Source organism: Oreochromis aureus, linkage group 6, assembly GCF_013358895.1.
Source record: "Oreochromis aureus strain Israel breed Guangdong linkage group 6, ZZ_aureus, whole genome shotgun sequence".
Lineage (NCBI taxonomy): Eukaryota > Metazoa > Chordata > Actinopteri > Cichliformes > Cichlidae > Oreochromis > Oreochromis aureus.
In genome coordinates this window covers 33176021-33192733 of record NC_052947.1, presented here as the reverse complement: position 1 = coordinate 33192733, position 16713 = coordinate 33176021, and the positions used below count along the sequence as shown (strand labels likewise).

At 43.6% G+C, this 16713-nt stretch overlaps 2 protein-coding genes across 5 annotated transcripts in view; one reads left to right on the top strand and one right to left on the bottom strand.

Moving 5' to 3' along the window:
* Window positions 1-6499, top strand: part of tmc6b (transmembrane channel-like 6b) — a 22654-nt gene extending 16155 nt beyond the window's left edge. For all 4 annotated transcript variants that reach the window (XM_031753329.1, XM_031753352.2, XM_039613225.1 and 1 more), the window contains 7 exons: window positions 81-176; window positions 275-350; window positions 1367-1500; window positions 5215-5391; window positions 5491-5569; window positions 5700-5786; window positions 5894-6499. In XM_031753329.1, coding sequence (XP_031609189.1) covers window positions 81-176; window positions 275-350; window positions 1367-1500; window positions 5215-5391; window positions 5491-5569; window positions 5700-5786; window positions 5894-5908 — 664 coding nt within the window. In that variant the 3' untranslated portion in view covers window positions 5909-6499. The remainder of the gene's footprint in view (window positions 1-80; window positions 177-274; window positions 351-1366; window positions 1501-5214; window positions 5392-5490; window positions 5570-5699; window positions 5787-5893) is intronic.
* Window positions 6500-16713, bottom strand: notum1b (notum, palmitoleoyl-protein carboxylesterase b). The gene is made up of 11 exons (XM_031753362.2): window positions 15964-16713; window positions 15094-15146; window positions 14917-15012; window positions 13228-13288; window positions 12137-12195; window positions 10501-10603; window positions 10231-10422; window positions 9889-9986; window positions 9649-9796; window positions 9518-9565; window positions 6500-7562 (listed from the first exon to the last, which is right to left on the bottom strand). The coding sequence occupies exons 1-11, from the start codon at window positions 16326-16328 to the stop codon at window positions 7229-7231; spliced, it is 1557 nt and encodes a 518-aa protein (XP_031609222.1). The 5' UTR covers window positions 16329-16713; the 3' UTR covers window positions 6500-7228.

Genomic DNA, 16713 nt, shown 5'->3' with positions numbered 1-16713 from the left:
AACTTTTATCTCTTTATGTTCTTTTAGTCCCGTTCTATTATTACATTAACTCATCTCATGTCTCCTCTGGCCCTCGGCAGGTTGTTTTCTGAAAAGGTGCTGAAAAGGAGGCGGAAACCAGTGTTTGATATCGCCAGGAACGTTCTGGATCTCATCTATGGACAGACGTTAGCCTGGTACAAATCTCATTGTTTAGATTTGCACACAGTGAAGTGGCCCTGCTGCGATGAGCTCTTCATTCTGATGGATGAGAAATATCTTTGTGTTTCTTCAGGTTGGGAGTTCTCTTCAGTCCACTCCTGCCCGCGGTGCAGATTCTCAAACTATTTTTGGTCTTCTACATAAAGATGGTAAATGCACAAAAGAGACACTGACATTCAAAAAGAAAATCAGAAAGCACTTGGCTCAAGGTGGAACTGGTTTGTTTGTTTGTTTTTTTTACCTGTTTTACCTACTTTTTGGCACTAAACAAAAATTACATAAAAATTAAATTATAATTTTTAGCTTTGTATATATAAATTTTCAGACAGTTAAATTGTCATCTTTCAAAGAAATGCTAATTTTAACTATTGTGTTGCAAAAGAGTTAGTGAGAGCTTATTAGAGGTACAGGGTGGTGGTGTGACAAAGAACCAAACAAAACAAAAAGGAACTTATAACAGAAGTGTAATAGTTAAGCCTGACTCTTAACCATCAAAGGTGAAAAAGCAGCATCCTGCCAGTGTCTCAAAATACTTGCAGTGTGGCGTTTGGGGAAGTGAATTATTACTGTCTCGCCAAAACTCCTGCTGTTTTGCAGGTATGTCATACAGAGGAACAAAAACAAGCATGTTACAGACCTCAACATTACAATAAATAACAAATATCCTGTAGCACAGGACTGTAATCTTCTACATAATACCAGGAAACCTTAAAATCTGGATGCAAACTGGAATGAGGCCAGAGGCACGTTGTTCACTTACACTTCACAGCTGAAGTTTGACTTTGGTTATAAACCAGCTGCCTGGAGCCTCCAGTCAGGCTCTGGGCAGCTGTGGAAGGTGGGATGAGGCAAAGCAGTGAGGGACAGAACGCTAGAAGAGACCCATCTGCAGGCAGCTATCCAGGACGGGTCTGCACACACCAGTTATTATACAAAATGGTTAAATCGTGTGTTCACATGTCTGTAGACTCGTTCGATTAATTATGCAGCAATGTAGCCTTAAAATATTGCATGTCATCTCTGCTGTTTTACCTTTAATTTGCCTGTAGACACTGAGCTCAGTGGGCCACATCGTTACTGTCAACCTTTCTCCTGAACCTCTGACACTTCTTATGAAGGATGTGACCTCTGACCCCAGCTCTTGTGTTATTTCTTTATTCCACAGAGCAGTGTGATGATGAACTGTCAGGCCCCCAGGAAGCCATACAGAGCCAGCCAGATGACAACCATCTTCATCACTCTCCTTTGCATCCCCTCCCTCCTCGGCGCCTCCGTGTGTGTCACATATACCATGTGGAGGTACTCGCACACAGGCAGCTCAAAGACGATTTAACCCCCTCCTTCTCTCTAGCTACTACATCTGCAACTCCGGCATGTTCGCATCAACATTAATGCTGCATGAATGAAATCGGGTCACTTACTATTCCAGTGAAATCACAAATGCAGAATAATCCTAAAAAAAAAAAAAAAAAAAAAAAAAACACACAACAACTTGTAGCACTCACAATCTGCAAAGCACTTTATTAAGCAAACAGTAGCTTTGTTTTAGTGTTTATCATTGGTTCTACTGATTACTACACTGATTGTGAAAGAGGGGTTACGTAATTGTTAACACTTGACAAGTCAAACCGTTCTTCAAAGAGCGAATGTCACGACTGGGGCGGCAGTCGTGTGGTTGAATGAATGAGGATCCAAGATGCAGATGGCAGTGGAGATGCGAGTGGAGCTTTATTTACAGCGAAAAATAACAAAGGTGAGGGCAGAACTGAACATAAACCTAAACTGAGTAAAACTAACAAACAAACCAGATAACGTAATGACACCGAGAGATATACACAGAGATAGCAGATGAAGGCGGCTGGGCAGAGAGACACAGAATTAACACCGGGTAACACAGAGAATTCACAGGGAAACACAGACGACGCGACGAGGAGCACAGGCAGACACGCAGTATAAATACACACACCAGGTAATTAGGAAACGGCAGACAGGCGGGGACACAGCTGGAACTAATGGACATAACGAGACAAACCTACAAAGTAAAACAGGAAACTCACAGACTGTTTTACACAACCAACTGGGGACACGAACAGAACACAGAGGAGAGACACAGGTAGGGATGATAGAAACACAACTCAAACCCTAAGAACAAATACAAAATCAGAATAAACTAGACAAATGATAATAATAAACTTAATAAACCGACCGGAGGCCGGCCACGCGGAAGGCGGCGGCGACAACCCCGTTCAGGAGGGCGTCCACGACGGCGATAATCACCAGCCGGCAGCCTAGAAAACGGCCGGTGATGATGAGGTGCTAGACGTGGACCGGATGGCGGCGTGCCAGCAGCAGAACCAGGCAAGGATGAGGCTGAAGCTGCTGCCGAAGCCGAACCAGGCGAAGCTGAAGCTGCTGCAGCGGGCGAGGATGAGGGCGAGGATGCTGAGGCTGCTGCAGCGGGCGAGGGGGGAGACACGGAGGCTGGACCAGGCGAAGCTGAAGCCGGACCAGGCGAAGCTGAAGCAGAGGCGGGGGCTGGACCAGGCGAAGCGGACGAGGCTGCTGCAGGCGGCGTGGACGAAGCAGATGAGGAGGCTGCTGCAGGCGGCGTGGACGAAGCAGATGAGGAGGCTGCTGCAGGCGGCGTGGACGGGCTCCTCGGGCCCTCCAGCTGACGAGGATGAAGCTGCAGCTGGCGGCTGGACGGGCTCCTCGGGCCCTCCAGCTGACGAGGATGAAGCTGCAGCTGGCGGCTGGACGGGCTCCTCGGGCCCTCCAGCTGACGAGGCAGAAGGCTGGACGGGCTCCTCGGGCCCTCCAGCTGACGAGGCAGAAGGCTGGACGGGCTCCTCGGGCCCTCCAGCTGACGAGTCTTGGGGCTGGACGGGCTCCTCGGGCCCTCCAGCTGGCGAGGCAGGAGGCTGGACGGGCTCCTCGGGCCCCCCAGCGAAAACAGTCTCAGAACCAGTGGGCACCGAGCCCCTGGCACACACAGGACAGAACCAGCAGGTGCAGAGACCCCTGGCAGAGACAGGACAGAACCAGCAGGCACACGGGCCTCTGGCAGGGACAGGACAGACTGCAGCTGCGCGGAGCACCGACCCTGCTCAGGCAACGACAGCCGGGTGCAGTCCTCAGCTGGGTTTTTAGCCTCCAGGGGCCCAGAGTCAGCTGAGGGCTGTAATTTAACCTCTGGTGAGGCCCTGGAGCAAGTAACAGTCTCTAAACTAGCCAGCTGTTGAGGAACGATTACATTTTTAACGTGTTTGTCTCTCTGCAAAAAATACATACTAGAAAAAGAGTCCAAAATGGGAGGCACAGACACAGCCTCCCGTATAGAGGGAGTCGGTGAAGACGGAGATTGCATAGATGACAGGGCTAGCGGGGATACCGGAGGCTGAGCTGAATGCTGCTGGGCAGCTAAACGAGCTTGCGGCTGGGCAGCTAAACGAGCTTGCGGCTGGGCAGCTAAACGAGCTTGCGGCTGGGCAGCTAAACGAGCTTGCGGCTGGGCAGCTAAACGAGGTAAAGACTGCTGAGCAGGAGAATGAACAGGCAACAAACAATTCTTGTTATCTGCTGCACAAAACAAAGCCCCTGAATAAACTGTCCCACAGTCCAAAACAGAAAAAGGGTCCTTCTCACTCACCACAGCCAGCAGTTCTGAAGTCCCAATATCTGGCTGTGGGGTGACGTGCCGGTGGCGCGATCGTCGCTTCCTCCCTGCGGACGGCTCCGACGGGCCGGGCAAAACCTCCAGCAGGGGAAGCTGACACGACTGTTCCGGGATGGCCGTAGTCCACTGCTGCTGGATAAAGTCTGTGGACTCGTGAGCATGCACCACCTCCCGGGCTTTATGCAGGTTGCGAATTAAGTCCGAAACTCCCTTGAGCTGGCAGAGGTAGGGATTTCCTTCCAGGATCGCCTCGATGGCTTTTAACCCCACCGCTTTCACCCTTGCGTTGGTGGTGTGGGTTACCCAGTCCATCAGGCGTTGGATGCGTGCGAGGTCGCTCTCCCCAGACAAAGCTGCTGGATCCATCTTGTGGTCGCGTCGTACTGTCACGACTGGGGCGGCAGTCGTGTGGTTGAATGAATGAATCCAAGATGCAGATGGCAGTGGAGATGCGAGTGGAGCTTTATTTACAGCGAAAAATAACAAAGGTGAGGGCAGAACTGAACATAAACCTAAACTGGGTAAAACTAACAAACAAACCAGATAACGTAATGACACCGAGAGATATACAGAGATAGCAGATGAAGGCGGCTGGGCAGAGAGACACAGAATTAACACCGGGTAACACAGAGAATTCACAGGGAAACACAGACGACCGACAAGGAGCACAGGCAGACACGCAGTATAAATACACACACCAGGTAATTAGGAAATGGCAGACAGGTGGGGACACAGCTGGAACTAATGGACATAACGAGACACAAACCTACAAAGTAAAACAGGAAACTCACAGACTGTTTTACACAACCAACTGGGGACACGAACAGAACACAGAGGAGAGACACAGGTAGGGATGATAGAAACACACAACTCAAACCCTAAGAACAAATACAAAATCAGAATAAACTAGAGAAATGATAATGATAAACTTAAAGCGCTGGGTCACCGACCCAGGACCATGACAGCGAATGGGTTTGAGTTTGAAGAACAGATTGGTTCTGCTGCTCTGAGAGTAACCCAGAACTGGTACTGTTCTCAGTCCAACAGCTGGAAACCTCAATGGAAACCTTGGAATTTAAGTGGTAGCCTTGAGCAGATCATGTTTTTGACACTAAGAGGGAGGCAGGTCCCTGTAATGTGACTGTATCCCTAAGAGATGAATAATAGATAGAAACACACGTGTGAGCTCAGCCTTAGTGAAAAGTTATAAATTCATGACTAGGTTAGTTTCAAAAAACTTTTTCTAACAATAAGAAACAGAACTTGATTCATCTTTTGTATTCCGGCCTGCACAAATACTCGAGGCATTCACACATCTGTTGTTTCTGTGTCTTCAGCATCACACCGTCTACTTCGTGTGGTCCGTTTCGAGGGCTTAGCACAATGTTTAAGGCGGGAAAACACTGGATGGAAATACTGGAAAAAGATAATCCCAACCTGTCCGTGCTGTCCAAGGCTCACACATATTTTGTGGAAAACCCCTTTTTCCTGTTTGTGGGAGCAGGAATCTTTCTGTGAGCACACACACATACACGCACACACACGATCTATATCACTGATAGCAGTGTTAACTTCTTAATCACTTGATTGTTTTGTGCTTTTCTGTTGATCAGGATAGTGATCTACTTCCACAGTCAGGTGGTGGACGGTCAAAGGAAGATCATCAGTTTACTCCAGGATCAGATACAAAATGTAAGGCACCACCTAGTGTTCAAATACAGATCTTGGGGTTTTTTTCGGTCTAAGTTTACCACAGTGCTAGGATGTTATACACTGAAATGTATTTGTACTTTTCTTTTTTTTTTCCCCTGCGTGTCTTCAGGAAGGAGAAGATAAAAAGTTCTTGATCAATCGGCTGCAGTCTGTCCACAAACAGAAACAAGACGCTGGAAAACGTCTTAAAAGCCAAGTCAGTCACTTTTATAACCACCAACATTTCTAATGCTACAACACCAGACTGCACATCCAACCTTTTTCTTACTTTCCATGTTTTTTCCTTTCTTTTTTTTTTTTTAGGACTCTACATGTTGAGGCAGCCAATTCTCCAGAAGACAAACCTCAGTCCACCAAGCACAGAAATTTTAAACCTGTGTGGATAAAACTGGAATACTAACCAGGAACTCAAAATCACTATGCAGCAGTAGATGTTTGATTTTGCCAAACGTAGATTGTTGAGGTGTGTGTAGTTGGAAGGAAAAGGGACTGTTTATTTATCTAGATGGATGTTACTTGTGATGTTGCTGGTTTACTTTAAATATGCACAAACTGATAAAGCGTTTAAGAAAAGGCAGCCTCACAGTGGTGGGATATGAGAGGAACAGAACAGAACAGTCTGAGGAGCTAAACAAGCGGATAAAACAGGTAAATCTTTGTAATAAAACGGGCAGCATAATAAGAAATCTTTAGCCCTTCCTTCTTTTTTTTTTTAGAAGCACTTTTTATAGAAAATGTGAACAAAAGTTTATTATTACTGGAAAAATATTCTGCTGTGTGTTAGTATGTATGCTGTAGGTGGATTTATTACTTGTTGGTGTGACTGTGTTTATGTTGTAAATGATATGTTTTTTCTAGGGTGATAACTTCCACTGTTCTGTTTTGTAAGTAAATTATCTTTTTGTCATATTTCAGCGTGTATTTGTCTTTATTAGTGCGTTTAAAAGGAGTGGGCACAACTACCATACAACAAAATATAAGGTTTACAGCCTGAAGAACAGTATGGACATAATGCACTCTACAAGCATACACTTTCTTTTCTTTCTTCTTCTTTTTTAAACAAACATGCAGGTAAAAAGCCAAATATGTAGTTGGTGGTATGTAGATGGTTAACTGTGTTTGACCATAAGGAAATATAAAAATCTCTTCAGTAGAAAAATAAATAAATCCTTTAACCGTGGCCTGAAGAACAAAGTAATATTTCATCTTTATATTAGTAAATATTACCCATTAAATTATCTTTTCCATAAAGAGAAAAAAAGCAGCATATTTGGTGAAGGGTTGAAACAGCAGCACCGTAGATGGGTTTCTGAACTGGATATTTTAGAGGTGAGCACCAAAGTCCCACAAAGAACATGCTGGAAAAATCCACAACAACAAACTGGGAAGTGTTTCCAGTCTTTCCCATCAAAACTCTGGAGACGGACCTGCACATATAAATGATACAGTACATAAAACTGCATATGCATGGAGGTTATGTTGATCTGATGTGATCTCATATACTGTAGTTTAAGAGCTCAAACACTGGTTTGATTGTATTCAGCTGAACAATATTGTCAAAACTCATGAGGCACTTTTGTGTGTTTATTTTGTTGGTGGACATCTCAGTTTTAATCCACTCTCTTCTGAAAATGTGTCTCAGTTCCCGTTATTGAGCATGCCCAGTAGCTTCTTGGGCTCCATCCCCTGCTGCTGAGCCATCTTCTGCACGTCGAAGCCCATGTGCTTCAGGAACTGGATGACGCTCATCTCTTGTCCTGTCAGCTGGTCCCGAATGGTCGGGCAGGAGGGGTTGCAGTGCGGCCACGGGCAGCTGTCGATCAGCTGTAGAAGGCAACCTCTCACTGGAGGGGTCATGTGCTTTTGGTGGCTGTGGCTGCTGTTGATGTGGAGGTTGTGATGGAGGCTGCGGTCCCAGCAGTGGAGGGCTCTGGGCAGGGAGATTCCTTTCACTCGGATGTCTGTCCAGTCCCTGCAGTGATGGGAAGACCAAAGAGCAAAGGTTACTAAGATGAAGAACAGTCCACAGGAAAAGTGCGCTCAAGTATAAGAAACTGATGCTTCATGAGTATTTCATTGTTTGATATCTCAAGTGCATTTAGTAAAATTCATGGAGACACAAGTTGGAGGGGACGGGTATGGATCCCTGCCTTATGTCCAGGGAAACAGACAACCTCACAGAAGGACCTCAGTTTGTTAGTCTGGGAAACTCTCTGGGACAGCGAGGTGCAGCACAGGGACCTTTTTAAGCCCTGTTCCTGTTCACGCTCTATACGGCAGATTTTAAATACAGCTCAAAATCCTGCCATGTGCAAAAATATTCTGATGATACTGCTGTTGTAGCATGTATCAGGAGCAGACAGGGAGAGGAATGCAGGAACCTTCAGGGACTGGTGCAGTAGGAGTTTCCTCCATCTCAATGTGTTTGAAACCAAGGAGATGGTGGTGGATTTCTCAGCCATGCCATGGTGGTGCACTCTTATAAATATCTGGGGTTCTGTTGGATGACAAGCTGGACTGGTTCCTGAACACTGATGTTCTCTTCTTTCTTCTATTTAACTTTTTATCCCCTTTTTCAAAATATTTTATTTATGTTTGGGCAGATTTTAGATTCTTAGATCAATATAAATTACTCTCTGACAGTCAGTATAGATTCAGATTGAAAAGATCAAGATCACTGGCATTAATTGAATCAATCGAGGAGATTACAAATGCTATAACATCAGAAACAGTATGCAGCCGGATTATTCCTCGATCTCAAGAAAGCGTTTGATACAATCAATCATGACATATTAATTAATAACCTCATGCTTGGACATTGCTTGTGGTGTTCCACAAGGCTCTGTACTGGGTCCAAAATTATTTATATAAATGATATTCGTAAGGTATCTGATATATTAAAATTAGTGTTATTTGCAGACGACACAAATATTTTTTGTTCTGAGGGGAATCTAAAGGAGCTGCTGGATACGATCACTTCAGAAATGTGCAAAATCAAAAAGTGGTTTGACAGGAACAAACTATCACTAAATCTAAGTAAAACTAAAATTGTTCTATTTGGGAATTCCCAAAGAAACTGACAAGTGCAGATTGATATAGATGGTGTGGAAAATGAAAGAGTTCTTGAACAAAAGTTTCTTGGTGTGATAATAGATGATAAAAAAAAGTACGTAACAACATTTCAAGAAGTATATCAATTTTGAGACACATTCCCGATTGTCCAGATTTCACTGTATTTGCATTACAGTGCAGAGGTTTGGGGCAATACTTATAAATGTTTGCTATCATCAATCTTCATATTGCAAAAAAAGGGCCATAAGGATAATCCATAAAACTGGTTACAGAGATCACACAAATCCACTATTCTTAAAATCAAAAATACCAAAATTCACAGGTCTGGTTCATTTTCTCACCGTGCAAATGATGTATAAAGCAATAAACAACCTCCTTCCTGACAATATTCTAAAATTGTTTTCTAAAAGCGAACAGGGACACAATTTGAGGGGGGAATTAAATTTAAAACATCCCTGTATCCATACAACGCTAAAAAGTTTTTGCATCTCTGTGGAGTGAAGCTGTGGAATAGACTAAGTGAAGAAGTGAAACAATGTCTCAGCACGACTCAGTTTAAAAAGCGGTTAAAAATATGGTACAGGGAGGAGGCAGGGCTTTGATCAGGTGTCCTCACCCACTATTTTTACAATGGGGATGTGTATATATGTGTGTGGGTGCACAAGTACGTTTATATAAGTATATGGGATTATTTTTTTAAAAATTGTTTTCCTTTTGTTTTGCTTTGTCTCTTTTTTCTCTGTTTTTGTTGTTCAATACAAAAATACAAAATACAAAGATTGTTTGTTTTTAAATGGAGCTGTTGGATATTTGAATTTACCCTATTTATCTATCTATGGTTTGATTTTTACTTACGCTCTCGTGATGAGCTCATGAGACAGGCATGCCGGTGCAAACATCGCCCTGCCCGTCAGAAAGAGCACAGTGTCAGAAAAACAGAAGTCTTATTATATCTGTGAGCATGTATGAGCGTTTTTCTTCCTTACGGTACGTCACGAAGTGTGTGCCTCAGCTCCTGCCCCAATTTCTGGATGTACCTCCACTGGCCCTCGTGGATGGGCTGTCCGGTCAGGTGGATGTTATCGACCGTCAGCTGGGCCTCGTCAAAGAGCCACTGTGCCACGAACACCGGGCCTGCAGGGTAGAGAGGACGTTCCGTGGGTCAGACTTTAAATGACGCATCATCTTCTGTCTAGCTGAGAGGCTCGGGGTGTGTGGTGACTCACTTTTTAATGTGGGGTAGACTTTATATCCGAAGAAACAGTTCCACTCCTCTCCCACGTGAGCCTGTCTGCAGCTCTCTGGCACCAGTCCTCCCCAGTACCTGCACAAACATAAACCATCGCACCTTTTCAAAATCTGTCTGACCGTCCCTCCCACACTTCTTAGTTGTAGCTTCAATTATTCATTCATTCGCTGCTCCATGCGACTACACTCTGGTGAGTTTTTTGGGTGGTTTTTAGGTTTTAGGTTACTGCTCTTATGGTGCTTCCAGTTTTTAATTCTGGAAAATAAATAATAAGAAACAAAGTCACTATATCACTCCTTGAGCGCCATCTTTATCTTACCTGATGCCTCTCTTTATGGCTTCTGTGGGAGCACAGCTGATGGTATCCAGGCAGTCTGTGAATTTGTACTGTTTGTTATCCAGGAACCATCCAGAATCAGCCAGGCCCCTGACCTGCACCCCTGTATATCCCTGGGCCTCCAGCTGCTCTGCAACCTGGTCCACATTCAGCAGGACGCCTGTCCCACCGGCACTGGAGACGCAAACAGTGAGTTAACAGTGAGCAGCCGCCTTTGGTGAAGCGCACGGACACACATGAAGCTGAACTAACCTGCTGCCTGCCAGGAGCAGAACCTTGGCGTTTTCTAGCCCTTTTGTCAGCAGCTCATTCACCACCTCCTTAATGATCAGAGAGCCCATGAACGCATAATCACCTGAGAATAAATATAAATAAAATATGAATAGAATATAAATGAATATAGTTATTTTTAAACATGAGGCCACATGGCACACTGAAGCCTGGATTATACTCAGTTGTGGAGACGGGCAGCTGAGTAGTCTTGACCTTGCTGTGATTTGGTGGTATATAAATAAAAGGAATTGAACTAAATGACCTCACACAACACAAAGGATCTACTGTTTTAAGACTGTTGATGCAGTAGGCTGTACTCAGGATGTGGAGAGTGTAGACTGTGATAGGAGACCTTGGCCTTCATATCAGATCAGGTGAACCAGTATAAAGAGAAAAAAGGTAAAGGGATAGGACCATAGACTGTATATTAAAAATGGATTAAGCCTCCTGACATGAAAAGTGAAGCGGCTTAAACCTACATTGTTTCTAATGGCCAGCAGGGGGCTTATTTTTGTCTGGAGAAAGAGACCAGTGTACATTTCTTATAGAAAAATAAATAAATAAATAATAATGCACTAGTATCAAGTCTTAATGAATATATCATGATGCTCATTTTGTAATTTATGGTCCCTTTTAGAGTCAAAAAGGAGGGTAAGTCAAGAAAAAGTGGCAACTTTATGATTGATAAGTCACTAATGATTATGGTTTGTGTCTTTGTTTCTCATCATAGGTTGTCATGAGAACTGCATAGCAACAATATCCTATGATTTTAAAAAAAAGAAGAAATATTTTTATCAATATTTTGTAAAAAAGATCGACAGCATAAACAACTGTGTAATTGTTCTTTTTGTACTCCTTTGTACATCTCTCTCTATATATATTTATATATAGTAACAAATTACCCATCCCCTACTTATTCCAACATGTTCACACTTTGCACTGCTGCACATATAAATGCCATGTGTGCTGTTTTGTCAGTATTGTCTGCTGTCGAACACTGAGAGCAAAGAAATAACCAACACGGTCAACAAAGCTTATTACAATTGCTTTAAATTTTCTATAAATGTTGTGATAATGTCACAGATTTCTTATTGTAGTAATTGTGAAGTGAAAATCTGTGACAACCCTGGTCTACGGGTTAAGTTGAGGGCACAGCGAGTTACACAGAGGACTTCCACATGGAAGACTGAGGCCTGCTCTGTGTGAAGCCAAAGTCAGCAGTGACTTGTTTTTATTAGTGTGTATGAAGCTCGTACACGTGTGACGAAACACAAAAGAGAGGAAAGGGTTGCAGGAGGAGGGGTGACTATTTCTCCAAATGCTGTTTTTCCCCTTCTTTTATTGATTTCTGCAGTTTTAACGGATGAGTGAATGTGGGCTGGTTTGTGACGCATAAATCAAAGATGTTTTTCCAAGTGCCTGAAATGCATCTAATAAAATATAATGAGGTTTTCAATAAACCAGAAGAGGAAGCTAAAAAATTTATAGATCTTAGAGCTAAAAGAGGCTCCACACACGAAGTCCTTTGACTCCACTGATAAATCTTTCTTTATAAATCTTTCTCTTAACCAGAGCCACAAGCTCACACACTGAGCGATCACGCACTGGGTCTTACTTTGATCTGTCTTCGGGGTGGCTCCGCTCCACACGTCGCTGGAGCAGTACGGGATGAACCTGTGGGGGGCGCGGGAGAGAAAGACAAACGCTGTTAGGAGAACACAGGCAACCTGGAATCGCAGCCAGACTCGTTTAGACATTTAGATTTGATGATGCTGACAGATTAAAAAGCCCCGTTGGCTGTGTGACAGTAAACAGAACACAACAAGCACAAGAGTGTGTTTAAACTCTGAGAGCAGTTAGAGGAAGCCAGTAAAAGTGTAAGAAGTCACTGCTAAAACAGAACAGAGACGACAGCGATACAGACAGCCGGGCAATAATGACAAAAACAACATCACTGTGTATCTTATATTGTATATATTCTAAATGGAATTATCAATAACTGCAAGGAAACTTGCAAATAAACTATTTAAGCTTAAAAGGGTGTTGGCTATGCTAAATTCCAGCTCCATGTTTTCATTTTTTGACACACTACTGAAGATGCTTTGCTTTATTTCTATGATTAATTCCTACAGTGTGATAGAATTGGGCTTAACATTCTACATATTTCATTATTTTTGGCTTCTATTGGCTATCTATGCTGAATATATGCTGACCTCATCACTCATCCACCACTATAACTGTATATAAAAGACAAAAAATGGAAAGCTTTCTGATAATTAATGCTATTTGTAACTTAGTATCAAATTTAAACAGCATAGTTCTAGGCAATAATCTTCTTTAGTGTGCTAAATTTGCATTAACCCATGAGAAGTAGTTCACTGTCTCGAGCATCACCTCAGCCGTGGCAACACCCTGTTATGTCATAAAAACTGACTCAGTTTCTTTCAAATTAGAGCTTGTACTTCAAAGTAAAAGCATATATTTACCACAGAGAAGATCACAAACTGAAAATATTCATATGAAGCAACCAAAATGTTAAAAAAAAAAAAACCCTCATTAACATAAAGATTTTAAGACTTGTGCATTCAAATACATGAATGAATGCTGACAGAAGCGAAGGAATTATCCCTGAAAAAAACAAAAAAATGTGAGGGAAAATGCACAAAAGCATTAAATGTACAGAGAAGGAGCGGCATGCTTTCTTACACCATGTTGGCGTTCCACCAGTGAGGGTTTTCCTCCGGCTGCGGAGACAAAATTCCCCTTCCTGTGAAAGAAGGGAAGATGGATGAGATGTGACATGATGGTAACTTTATGGATAAACTGTACAGTTAAAGAGGTCAGAAAAAGGTAAGATGTGCTGCGACAATTCTTTAATCCTGCTTTGTGTTTTACTGTTGAAGGTGATTCCCCTGCGACAAACAGTCATTAACTTTCTCTGCTTTGGTCAGCAATTACACGTAGGCACTAAAGAGCCTCTGCGGCTGCTGCACTGGCCACCAGTGTAAAGTATACAGAGTCGGAGGGAGAGACTCATAAACAAACAAGGAGTTCCCTGATGGTTGGAGGGAAACAACCAGAGAGTTTGACTCACGAAGATTAGTGCAATCTCAGCTAAAGTGGAAACGCAAACACTTCAATGGATCTCATTCATTCAGAGGAAGTTTTTATTTCCTGCTGAGGAAAGTGAAGCCTCTGTGAGGCTGTGCAGAGAATTCACAAGATCTGCTCAAACCAGGGAACACCTTCATGCCTGGCTATAATCACTGAACATTTCATTAGGTACAACTCTTCATTAAAGCAAATATATCGAATGGGCAAATCACAGTGCATTTTGGCATGTAGACAAAATGAAGGCGATCTGATGAAGTTCAAACCGAGCATCAGAATGGGGAAGAAAGGTGATTTAAGCAGCTTCTTTAAGCTATTGTTGGTGCCAGACAGATTGGTCTGAGTATTTTCTGAACTATCTACTGGGATTTTCCCACAAAACCATTTCTATAGTTTACAGACAAGTGACCCCCCCAAAATAAAAACTATCCAGTCAGCAGTAGTTTTCTGGATGAAAATGCCGTGTTGATACCAGAGGTCAGAGGAGAATGAACAGCCTGCTTTGAGCTTTTAGCAGTAACTCAAATAACCTATTGTTATGAGGAAAGTATGCAGAGGAGCATCTCTAAATGTGCAACATGTAAATGCTTGAAGCAGACAGGCTTCAGCAGCAGAAGACCGCACTGGGTGCCACTTCTGTCAGCTAACATCATGAAACTGAGGCTACAAATCAAAAACTAGTATAAATTATGCTAAAGGTATTCATTTAATTTAAGTAAGGACAATATTCTTGAGTGTTTCTTGTGGTCAGTGGTTTGATCTCCGTCTGTTCACCTCTGGAAGTTTCATTGAGCAAAATACAACACTGTATATCTATGTAGGTTCTCTCTCATCCACCGCATGAAAGTCAGGAGTGCTTAAAAAGCAACTGGGCTTCTTTAGGTTCCTGAAAAAGTTTTCCTTTTCATCCAAGAGGCTGTGTTGGTTCTTCAGAACTACATAGAACTAAATACAATATCTTGCCCAAGGAAACTTCAAGAGGTTAACAGGTGGAGCCTGTTTTGGTGTGCCTGCTTTATTTATTCAGACAGCAGTAATTTTCATTAATTGTCTATTCTAATAACTACAGCTGTTCTGGCTCATGATAACAAGCTTTTTTGGTATTTAATGGAGTTTTACTACAGTCAGCTTCCAAGCACACTTCATGATGATGCCATGTGTCAATTTGTGTAGACTTAGAAAAGCAAAAGAAATTGTGAGCTGTTAGTAAATGAGCAGCCAGATAGAGACAGCAATGTGTATGGTAAAAGTGGATTCTGCAAGCACACACTGTAGGAACTGTACCTGTTCTGGTTAGTGGCCACTTGGTGGAGCTCATCAGTCTCCTCATCGTCTCATACCTGCTCTCACAGGTCTGACTGTCGAAGCAGTACCATCCACCTGAACCACACACACACACAGGTTACAAATAGCTGCACTGACTTCCCCGTGTTGTCTGAATCAGATGTATTTCATCCTCACCTTCCAGGAACAGCAGCCACCTCTTGCTTCCTTTTGACTCCTTGATGTAGTAACTGCACAAGAACAGCAAAACAAAGCAGCGTGAAAGCGCTGATGTATTCACACATTCATGAATGCATTCAAACAGTCTCCACACACTGGGGATGCTTCCTGTTATCCTGAACTGACAGATCTGGCTCTGATCACTAAGCTTCTCTGTAGGAGCCAGGGTACTGCACACCCGCACATGTCCGGTCGTGTTTTTTCACATAGCGACAGGAAACTCACCATGCTGCTGGCAGCACGCACACTCTCACACTTGATGCGGGTGGTATATCGAAAGATTCATCTCATTCACAGCGATTTAATTCATATTTTGCCCACAATATATTCTAATTTACACCTGGAACAGAGTTCAAAAACTTTGACATTGAGTGGAATTAACTGGTGATTCGCACAGGTGGGAAACTGATTATTTGATTTCGTCCAGTGTGGAAAACCCTACATTTGAAATGCCACAAATCTTTGAACTATCATTAGTTATAATCTTTGTTGTCATTACTCTTAATTTTGCTTTATCGTAAAGTCGCCAGAACAAGGATAAATGCCCCTCTCTCTTCCTCGCTCGCGCCCTCCCTCTCGTGTACGCGCTAATTTGCAGCGTGCATGGCGCTCTCTCTGATCTGATCCTTTGATCCATTTTGGTCACATCCGGAGTGACACGGGAATGGAGCACACGGAACTAAACTAGTAGTAAAACGCAGATCGGATGGTGGGTGTATCTACCCCTCCGTGTCTCAGATTCTTACCAATTAATGACAAAACTGTGGTTTTAAATCACGCCTGAAGGTCATTAAGAAACTATGAAGAATCTGCAGGCCATTCACTTACCCTGCAGGTGACCCGTCGTTGCAAGTCACAGACACGTTCTTCAAAAAGTGCAGCTTCATGTCCTGATCCAGCTTTTGCGCAGAGCACGGATAGAGTGACTGCGCTAAGTTCTTTATCTGCACTACAAAGTTGTCCATGTTGCCCTCCACAGCTGTGAAGTCTAACGGGAAGCTTTCTGCTCCTTCCACCCGCTCCCTGTACGGCGGGGGTGTCTGCTGCTGCTGCTGCACCCTCCGTGTTTGCGCCCGACCGCCGCGCACTCTCCTCGCCTCCACCGGTGCGCTCAGGTGGATGAAGAGCAGCAGCAAGCAGGAGCGCACCGCGGACAGTCCAAATGAGTTTCTCGCCACACCACGGCTCTGCATTTCTAATTATTTCTGGAGAACGTTCCTCGCGTGTGTGCGTGGGCTCTGAAGAAAACACAGCATATCCTATGAGTGGGTAGATCGACAGGAAGTTCTTCGAAAGCGCACGGAGTCTTCAAACAAACGATCTCCTATACCAGCAGTACTGGGTAAAAACAGCTTATGGGTCTCCATGGTGCCCTGAGAGATGGGTATCTGGATTCAAACTCATGCAAAATGCGCGTGCAGTTCCAGTTCATTTCCTTAAATCGCGCGCAGTTCGTCCAGTAAACGGGTTCTTCCGTGCGTAAAAATATCTGAAGTTTCGTCCAGCTCAGTCTCACCAGTGACCTGTTGCCTTTTGGTTCAGGTCTTATAAGCTGCGGATGAAGCGGGAATTTATTTG

What these genes read in the sequence shown, in the direction of transcription:
- notum1b (XM_031753362.2), bottom strand. Translation starts at nt 16,328, where the DNA reads ATGCAGAGCCGTGGTGTGGCGAGAAACTCATTTGGACTGTCCGCGGTG. An exon ending in GTGGCCACTAACCAGAACAG is followed by an intron (nt 13,289 to 14,916) that starts GTACAGTTCCTA and finishes CTTCTTTCACAG; the next exon opens with GAAGGGGAATTTTGTCTCCG. An exon ending in CATGAGCTCATCACGAGAGC is followed by an intron (nt 7,563 to 9,517) that starts GTAAGTAAAAAT and finishes CCATCACTGCAG; the next exon opens with GGACTGGACAGACATCCGAG.